Raw genomic sequence first — 10,000 nt, 5'->3', positions numbered from 1 at the left:
GACGCTCTAACCAACTGAGCTATGAAGCCCACTGACATTGCGAGCTGGTCATTTGTGGGTTCCAATGTTCCCGTGAGGAATGAATCAACGATGAAATGATATATGAAATGCGGGTATGAAATCAAGTGAAGGCATGATCCTCGCAGTTATAAACGCAATTTTTTTTGCAATTGCGTAAAGAAGCCTGAAAAATTCAGGACGTTGACGGGGTTTGAACCTGTGACCTCGCGATACCGGTGCGATGATCTAACCAACTGAGCTATGAAGCCACTGACGGTGCGAGCTAGTCATTTGTGGGTTCCAATGCTCCCGTGAGGAATGAATCAACGATGAAATTATATGTGAAATGGTTCATATATGAACTGCGGATATGAAATCAAGTGAAGCTATGATCCTCGCAGTTATATCATTTCATCGTTGATTCATTCCTCACGGGAACATGGGAACCCACAAATGACCGGCTCCCAACGTCAGTGGCTATTTGAACCTTACGGCGCCTGCTTACTCTTCGTGCTAACGTAAATGCCCTAATTGGAGCCGCTTTTGATTTTTCTTCACGAAAACCAATGAGAAGACACTTTGTTTCAGGGTTCCCCAGAGCTCTTCTCTCCCTCAACTAAGAGAAGAGCTGTGGGGTCTAGATTGATTGGATCGTTATAGGACTCAGCTCTATTCTGTTTAGGATTAAGATTAAGGCATTGTTATACTCGGCAATTTTTCTTGCAACTCGCGATAGCCTATAGCAATCTTGTAGCGACGAAAGTTTTCACATTGCGAAAGAAGTTTCCTGATGGGTGCTACTCTAGGCCATTCGGTTTATAAACGTTTCTGGCAACTTGGCTTGTTTTCGACGATCACATGAAGTTTAAGGAAAATTTTCATTTGCCGCAAACTGTTGGGACATAAGTTGGAGGACGGATTTTACACTGCTCAATGATTGAAAAATTCGTTGCAACATGAATCGAAGCGTTGTGAAAAGTAGAACTCAATTGTACTTTCCGAAACTGTATATGTTTATGCAACTTGTCTTGCTGCCTTGGCCATGGCATTGCAATTCAACTGCTGCGCGAAAATTAGCACAATTTGACGACGCCTAAGGCTTTATTGTTTTTGTTTTATATTTTTTTGTGCTCATTGTTTCCTGAACCAATCACAAGAGCCTCTCTAACACCTGTGTCTTGCCCCTTTTTTCCCTCGAAAGCCGTAATATAAAGAAAATCTCAGGTTACGTCACAGGTTACTGATAGTAGGTTTCGCCATCTTAAATGTCTAAGTGTTGCATTCTTGCAATTGTAATGAAAGAGACTTACATTCTTTTCTACCTCGATTTTGTAGTATGCAAAAGATACGTCATCATCACCTTTGTGATGCACCTTTACATCCAAATTTGCATTCGCACTGGCAAAGATCCCGACCCTGTTCGGAGCGTTAATCATTTTTCGAGTTTGAACGCGTCTGCATCGATAAGTACGTCTCTGTAGAAGGGTAATAGGTCCCGTTTCTTTGCTTTCTCGATGTTTTCTTTTAGATATGGAATCACTATGACAGTGACATGAGTGGGTATCTTGAGGGAACAAATCTAATCAAAGACTTCAAACAGTTCATAGTAAGATTACTATTGAATTGTATGGCTCAGACCAATAGGAATAACTTTCGTGTTGAAATAGCAGAGGGGGTGGCGAAGCAGATCTCTTATGGAATTAGATTCCTGCAGGAGTCCATGGCTAGGAGCGATCAAGCCACATAGTTGGCTTTTGTCGCGGCATTTTTACAGACCGATGTATTTTCAGCCTACCTTTTCCCACGAAAAGGCAGGTTCGGTCCTACTACTAGCCCTCAGCCCACATAAACCTCTCATCTGGAAGAGATTCATCGATGACATCTTCTCAGTGTGGACCTTACCCAAAGCAGAAATCAACAATTTTATTGTTTTCGCCAACTCATTCCACACCACAATTAAATTCACGCATGAAATGTCATCGAAAAAGATCGTTTTCCTTGATACCGAAGTTTTTAAAGGCCCAAGGTTCATTACTGACAAAATTCTGGATGTTCAAACACATTTTAAGCCGACAGAAACGTTCCAATACACACACTTCTCCTCATGTAACCCTCTCAGCGTTAAGAAGGGCTTTGTAAAAGGAGAAGCTTTGCGCTTACTAAGAACAAACTCGATTAAAGAATCCTTCGAGTTAAAGAAATTACAAATCTTAACTCGACTTTTAGAATGAGGCTACCCCAAAAGCTTCGCCAAGGATATCTTAACCGAAATAAAATTCTCAATGCGCAACACGGCTTTACAAAACAAACCTAAGACATCCAAGAAAATTATCCCTTTCGTCAGCACTTTCAACCCTGCTACACCGAGTCTTAAAAAGATCTTAATTAAACACTGGCACCTTATAGCAGGCAACCATAATCTCGCGGAAATATTCAAAAATCCCTCAATGGTTGCTTATCGAAAGGACAAATCTCTGAAAGACTATCTTGTCAGAGCAAGAATTTCTTCACTTTAATTTAACAATCAAGGAGTTATATACGGTAGGGGTCGAGTGACGGCATTACAACAACACAATCAAGACTGTTCTTTATTGGCTTATTTATTTCTGAGAATACGCAGGTTTGATTCGTTCAGTGATACTAAATGCTCTCTTTTTAGCTACAGTAGATTAGCATCTTCATAGGTATGCTTATCGTCATGAGAACGATGCTTTGTTGTCTTGCCTCCCTCGTCATCTTGCGAAGTCTTGATAGCAAGGATTTTGCCATTGTAATTGCGTTTGTGCAAAACTGCTGTACCCCAAACGCGGCTGCGGCGGCTGTGGCGGCGGCTCCAGGCATCACTTCAAAACGGAGGAGAAAGAATTGTGTTAGTTGAAACCTCGAACTGAATTATTAAGTTGGCAAAACTAACTAATCTTCAGGTAAGCATACGGAGAATTTTATAAAACCATAACAACTTTGAATATGAATTTCGCATATTCATGATATGTTTAGCGTGCCTTTTCAACAAGAACAAGAACAAGAACAACAACGACATTTATTGTCCTCATAAACAGGTAAATAAATGTTAACAAATACATAACTTTCAAATTTGGGGTATACAGTACATGATCAGTGTACATTACCTTTCATTGATGAATGACAAAACCAGGAAGAAAACTAGGAAGATTACCAGCGTCTGTTTCATGATAATAACCTATTTAGAAATGTAAATAACAAGATAGGATGCGTTAGCGCAAAATTTGGTTTCAAAGTGTAAAGAGTTTAATAAAGAAAATTGAACTTTCTTTTCTCTCTTGGGGGGAAAGCGCTCGCAGCTTCATTGGATGGTAAAATTTGACATTCCACCTCCCTTTCACAACTTAAACAACTACACTATAACCTGATCTATCCTTATATATCTTATGCGATAACCTCCTGGGATGGTGCATTTACTACCCAAATTAAAAACATCCAAACAAAACAAAATCATGTTATTCACCTTATGTTCTTTGCCACCTTGTATGGACCAGATACAGACAGTGCGTTACCATTACTTAACTTACTGGATTTACTTACTGTTAAGAATATCTATAATTAAAGCCTCTTAACTTCACTCATCAATGGCATTTAAAAACAATTACCAAATATATTCAGCCAGCATTATGCAAGTGAAGTCCATACATATAATACGAGATATGCTTCAACAAGTAACTTCTACAAACCACGTCTCAGGACTAACATAGGAAAGCAAACAACATCGGCTATGGCGACTGAAATGTGGCAACAGCTCCCCACTCATGTTAAAACTTCTCAACTTATAACTTTCCTAAAAAATTGAAAGAATAATTGTTGGCCGAACAATTAACATGATAATCATGTGGCCATGCACTATTATGACTGCTTTTTTTTATTTTTTATTTTTTTGCCATCTGTGTTGTGTATGTTCTACGATGTCGTGTATGTCTAGTTATTGTGATGTCCTGTACATTCGAAACTACCTCCAAAGAGCTACAACAAGTTGCAAAATTGTTGAGACACTTTCATTAAAAACACCTTTTCTAGCTTCCAATGGCCGCCGTATCTAGAATTTAAACCTTTCCCACTTCCTCTCCCCTCTCCCCCTTTCAATGTTGACTGCTTAAGTTCCTAACATTTTCTTGTCTTGCTAGCAACACTGATAAGGGGCGGAGGGGGGCTGCAGTGTGAGAGATAATAGGGAAATTAATTAGGCCCCAAGAAGGTGAAGTGTCTCCACTATTTTTGCAACTTGTTCTAGCTGCTAGCTCGAAAACCTTACGGTTATCTAGCTGCTAGGCATTTCCTTCTGAGTAATAATGTTTAGTTTAAATTGTAATTGAATATTCTATGGGTTAAGTTGCTAATTATTTAATAAGTTTTACAAACCATGTAATGGAAATGTGAAATAAAGTGTTCTGTTGTTTTTTTGTTTGTACCGCCCGCCTCAAACTGGGCAACCTCCAGCCAGTCAGGTGCCGCCCCGTCATTGCCTGCCTGCTCTACTGGGTGCATAGAGCTTAGGGGACCCTCCCGACAAGAGAGCAAGTACTTGCACCAAGCAGTCAAAAGCGAAAAACTGCGAAGAGTCCAGCTCTTCGAATCTCAAGCTGAAACATTCGCACCTTGTGCCCTGGTCTCTCCGCTGACCTAATGGACGACTCCCGCAAGGCTCAGAGCTTCACTGTTAGGCTCAAGGAGAAACTTGCTGCGCAACCAACAACCAGCAACCCGGATGCCAAATGGTCTCACTTCCGTGATGCCATCTACGACTCAGCCATGGCTGTATTCGGCAATAAAGAACGCAAGAATGCTGACTGGTTCGAGGCTTGCTGGAAGAAAGCAGCCAGTCACGGAGGCCTAGAGGAAAGCGATGCTGGCTCACAAACAGAACCCTTTCCCAAGCACACGCAACGCCCTTCAAGCAGCTAGGAGCAAGGCCCAGCAGACCGCGAGCCACTGTGCCAACGAGTACTGGCAGAACCTATGGGCCAAAATCCAGCTAGCATCGGACTGTGGCCAAGCAAAACTGCCACCGGCCCTACGAGCGTAAAAATTGTCCCGCTCAAATCAAAGACTAGGGATGTCATCACTGATTACAGCATGCAGCTGCAGCGTTGGGTGGAGCATTATCTCGAGCTCTACTCTACTCATGGGAAGCAAAACATCCTGCAACCGCTTCATGAGCTCCTCTGCCTGTGCTGGGAGAGATGAGAGATGAGAGACATAAGAGATGCCAACATAGTCACCCTGTACAAGAACAAGGGTGACCGTAGTGATTGCAACAACTATTGCGGCATCTCTCTTCTGAGCATCGTTGGGCAAAGTCTTTGCTCGGGTCACCTTGACCCGCTTGCAGAGCCTTGCTTCGCAATTTAACCCCGAGTCACAGTGTGGCTTCACAGCCGGGAGGTCCACAGTGGACATGATCTTCTCCCTCCGTCAGCTGCAGGAGAAGTGTCGAGAGCAGCAGCAGCCATTGTGCCTCGCCTTCGTGGACCTCATCAAAGCTTTTGACTTGTTGAGCAGAAGCGGGCTCTTCAAGATCCTCCAGAAGATTGGCTGCCCTCCAAAGCTCCTGGCGAAAATGACCTCCTTTCACCAGGAAATGCAGAGTACGGGCTGCTTCGATGGGGCCACCTCCAATGTCTTCCCAGTCAGTAGTGGAGTAAAGCAGGGCTGTGTCCTTGCTCCAACCCTGTTCGGAATTTTCTCTTCGATGCTGCTCCAGTATGCCTTTGTACACTGTACAGAAAGTGTCTCCGTCCGGACGAGGTCAGAACTCTTCAACATCGCCAGACTCCGCGCCAAAACGAAAGTTTACGTGGTGCTCATACGGGAGCTGCTGTTAGCAGACGACGTTGCTTTAACATCCCACAGCGAGGAGGGCCTCCAGCATCTCGTAGACAAGCTCTCCCACGCCTGCAAGGAGTTTGGGCTAACGATCAGCCTCAGGAAGACCAACATCCTGGCGCAAGGTGCTGAGTGCCCCCCTCTTCGTCAATCATCACCATCGACAACACGGAGCTGGAAGTTGTGAACACCTTCACCTACTTGGGATCCACCACGTCAAGCTCAACTTCGCTTGAAGCTGCGATCAGCCGCAGGATCGCCAAAGCAGCTGCTGTCATGGCCAAACTCAACAAGCAAGTGTGGGGCAATGACCTGTAGAGCGAAAGGACCAAGATGTGCGTGCCCCCTCCAGGAAGTCCGTCACTATATTAAGCGTTTTCCCTTGATTTGTATTTATTTGTTACGTCAAAATTTTGATATTATTTCTTCGGATAACTGTAGTTAGCCACCTTAACGGATTCCAACTTCGCTGCCTTTGGCACCTACTGCACATCAGGTGGCAGGACAGAGTCACCAACACCGAGGTCCTGGAGCGCGCTGGCTCATTGAGCATGCCATCACTGCACATTCAGCGACGCCTTCGATGGCTCGACCATGTACATCGCATGGAGCCTGACCGCCTGCCAAGAGAAATCCTTTATGGAGAACTGCGGGAGGGCGTCCGTCGTGTGGGTCGACCGCTGCTGCGCTACAACGACGTCATTAATGGACACCAGTGCATGGGAGGATATCGCTAAACATCGAGATACGTTGCGTCAAAGTGTCAAAGCGGGGGTTTCAAAGGCGGAAGCGAACACTAGAGTCCTGGTTACGTGCAAGGGAAAGGCGAGGAAAGAACGCGCAGCCTCTGAGCGCGATTCCACAAGGCACGTCTGCGCCACCTGCAACAGAGACTGCCACTCCAGGATCGGGCTATAGAGTCATACAAGATCCTGCCCAAATACCCAGCGCTAACTAGGGCCTCTTCGAGACGAGGATGCCACTAAAATAGTACGCACGATTTTCTTGTAATGACCGGGCATTATGAAAATGTTTCTCGGCTCGACGACTCTGTTGAGTCGGGACTAAAACCTACGAGCGCATGGCCGAAAACAACAAAAAATATGAAAGAACAACTACATTTTCAATAACTGAAAGAAAAACTAGCATACAGATTCTTCTTTAGTGTGAGCGACGAAGAGAGCTACAGCAAGAGCAAGTTTTAATATCCAAAGGACCAGGAACAGGCCAAACGTGAGCAAAAAAAGGTATATAATAAATAACTTATTAATCTCGTCTTTTCGGTCATTACAGGGAAATCCCAGACCTCGGCCAGGATGCGAGGTAAATACATCAAGGCCTCTGTCTGAGATTCCCTGTAATGGCGTCACTTTCGGTTAATAAGTGGTATTTAATGCGTGTGTAATCGACAAGGGCAACTATCGTGAACTAAAAACGCTGGAATCCTGGCACACTGCCAAAAACGGTGGACGCGGACAATAACTCAAAACCGTCCCGGAGTCGTAAGCGCAGCCATAAGCACATGTGACTTAGTGAAAACTACCGTCCGATTCCGCTTACGGTTCCGTCGCTTAAGATGCAGTGAAAATTAGATTGTCGAAAACGGAAGCAGAAGCGGAAGAACAAGCCAATCACAATGCAGAGAAGTGGGCACGTCCAAGGTGGAAATTTTGGCGCCAAAACAGTAGAAATAAAAACTTGGTGAACGTATAGTAGACTTTCCTTCTTTGGCTTCTTCTTCTCCTTATTTTGAAAGACTTACTGGTTTAGTTGTGTATACGGGACTGATTTGAGAGAGGATTTTTTTCTGGATCCTCGACGCCGCGAAAGTGTCGGAGCGGACAAAAATGAACCTTAAATCAGTCCCGTACTGATGATATAGACCTTATTCATAAATGGCGGTCACATTTATAATTCTTTTGTCCACGTGCAAATTAGCCTACCAAGCCTCATTTTAAAGCAAGAATTCTTTTCAATTCACTGTATGGTATGGAGGCTTGGTAGGCTAATTTGCACTTCGACAAAAGAATTATAAAGTGACCGCCATTTATGAATAAGGTCTATACGATTGGTTTCTTTCATCACATATTCCTGATTTAAGGCCAGCTTGTTTGGCCACCTCCTGCCAAGTATTCTTTTTTATGTTTTTTTTCTGATTATTTTTCTTTTTACAAATTTTGCAAGACTTGTCGCATAACACGGGAAAGAGTCTTACAGTCTCCACAACCTTCTCGTCCATGCCCGCAATGTTTGTTTATCGCGGCAGTTAGTACGCGAAGAGCTTGGGCTCGTATGTTGTGATTGGCTTGTTCTTTTGCTTCTGTTTCCGACTCCGACAATCTTGTTTTCACTGAATCGTAAGCAAGCGACGGAGTCGTAAGCGGAATCGGAAGAAAATGGAACGGTTCTGATTCTTCTGACTCCGATTTTTGGTTTTCACTAGATCGTAAGCACGCTTACGACTCCTACTCCAACTCCATCGCTAGCGAAAACCATCTTTTGGTCGCCTTTGAACGCGCCCTGCAAATAAAAGAGTGATCTAGTCCCTGACCCCTTCAACGAAGTGTTTTCGGACCAACTCCCTTTTAATGTATTTATAAACGATCTCCTCTATCATGTATAGGCCTGGCCAAACGCTCGCAAAACTCCAACGCAACATCTTGCAACATTGTTTCCTGATGTTGCAACATGTGTTGAACCCGCACGCACGCAACATTTTCAATAGTTTCAACGCGACATGTCGATGTTTATGTGCCCCAGCCCCAGGTGCACAACAAAGTGGACCTCGCGCGCATGCCTTAGTGCAAAATTAGGGCCGTTTATTCGAGAGTAAATAAGCCGCGGCTAATCCTGGGCTGGGAGTTTATACTTGTATAAATTGTTCCTTTCGCGTATTATATACGCCGCGGCCAAAGTAAGCCGCGGCTTATTTCCTCTGGTATAAACGGCCCTAATGTTGCGTGAACGTGGCCAAACGAGTACAACATCATGCAACACACAAAATGTTGCATGAAAAATTTGACCATTTTCAAAATCGATCCAGCATCATCCAACATGTTGCAACATATTGCAAAATGTCGCAACAGGGTAGCCAAACGCATTCAACACGTTGTGCCTAACAATGTTGCAAGATGTTGCGTTGAAATGTTGCAAGCGTTAGGCCAGGCCTTAATACATGCTAAGTTGAGCGCCTACGCAGATAATTATCAACTTTATTATTCAAACGCTGATCGGTTTGATTAAGAGACATACAACTCGTAAAGTTGAAATCGCAAATAAGTGGTATCATGACAATGATGCTAAACGAGACAAATCTTTAGGCCCTGATCCTTGGAGAGACTGATTACTGGTTTTGTTAAACTTGTACGTACTCATTATTGCATGCACTCTGGTGTGGTCTCTGTTTTCAATGATTTTTCACATGATTGTTTCAAGGAAACAGTAAAAATGTTGACTTTGACCCGCGTAAAGAAGTAAAATAGACTGCATTGTAATTTCACAGCCTGACGATCGGGCTCTATCTAGATCTGGTAGTTACAAATTGTTTAACTAATCCATGCAAATTTCTGGTGCTGTTGAATTCCTTCAATTATATCATTGTCCACTAACTCAGTGAAGCGTTGCTGACTTGGAGCTACCAGAGAGAGAAAAGTTCAGGCGCAAGTTTAGGCTTGAGTTTTGTAGCAAAGCCTATTCGCGGTCACTACTTGAATTCAATGTCATCCATTTGACCGCCAACCGTTATTGTTTCATTTGCCGCGTCGCTTCGTACACCTAAGTCAGGAATGTGATCTTCATATGACAGAAATGTTGTTGGATATCAAACACAAAGGCTTGAAATCACAGAGCAGCAGCCACCAGGAATCAGAAGGTTTATGCATCGATAATAACTGCTAATAGAAATAATTTTTACCTAATGATTCGCGGAGTCGAAAAAAAAAAAAAGAAAAAAAGAAGAGGAAATTCACCACTTACCTCTTTTAAACTTCTGCACACTGAGCGGAATATTGCGCTTTTTAGTAAATCTTTCCTTGAGGCAGCTAGCAAATAAACCCTTTTAAGATTTAAAGGGTGCGTGGGAATCTATTTTATTAGCCATGTTGAAGTCTCCAGGGAGACAGGATCGAGAGCCCTGTTGAAAAGCATT

The 10,000-nt window shown here is 43.5% G+C and overlaps 1 protein-coding gene across 1 annotated transcript in view; it reads left to right on the top strand.

Moving 5' to 3' along the window:
* Window positions 1–2,374, top strand: part of LOC138022064 (calbindin-32-like) — a 22,280-nt gene extending 19,906 nt beyond the window's left edge. The window contains exon 5 of the mRNA XM_068869091.1: window positions 1,529–2,374. Within this exon, the coding sequence (XP_068725192.1) occupies window positions 1,529–1,747 (219 nt within the window). The 3' untranslated portion in view covers window positions 1,748–2,374. The remainder of the gene's footprint in view (window positions 1–1,528) is intronic.
* The last annotated feature ends 7,626 nt before the right edge of the window (window positions 2,375–10,000 follow it).

The sequence above is a fragment of the Montipora capricornis genome, chromosome 10, assembly GCF_036669925.1.
Source record: "Montipora capricornis isolate CH-2021 chromosome 10, ASM3666992v2, whole genome shotgun sequence".
NCBI classification, from domain to species: Eukaryota; Metazoa; Cnidaria; class Anthozoa; order Scleractinia; family Acroporidae; genus Montipora; species Montipora capricornis.
The sequence above is the reverse complement of the archived record's forward strand: the minus strand, read 5'-3'. Positions and strand labels throughout refer to the sequence as shown.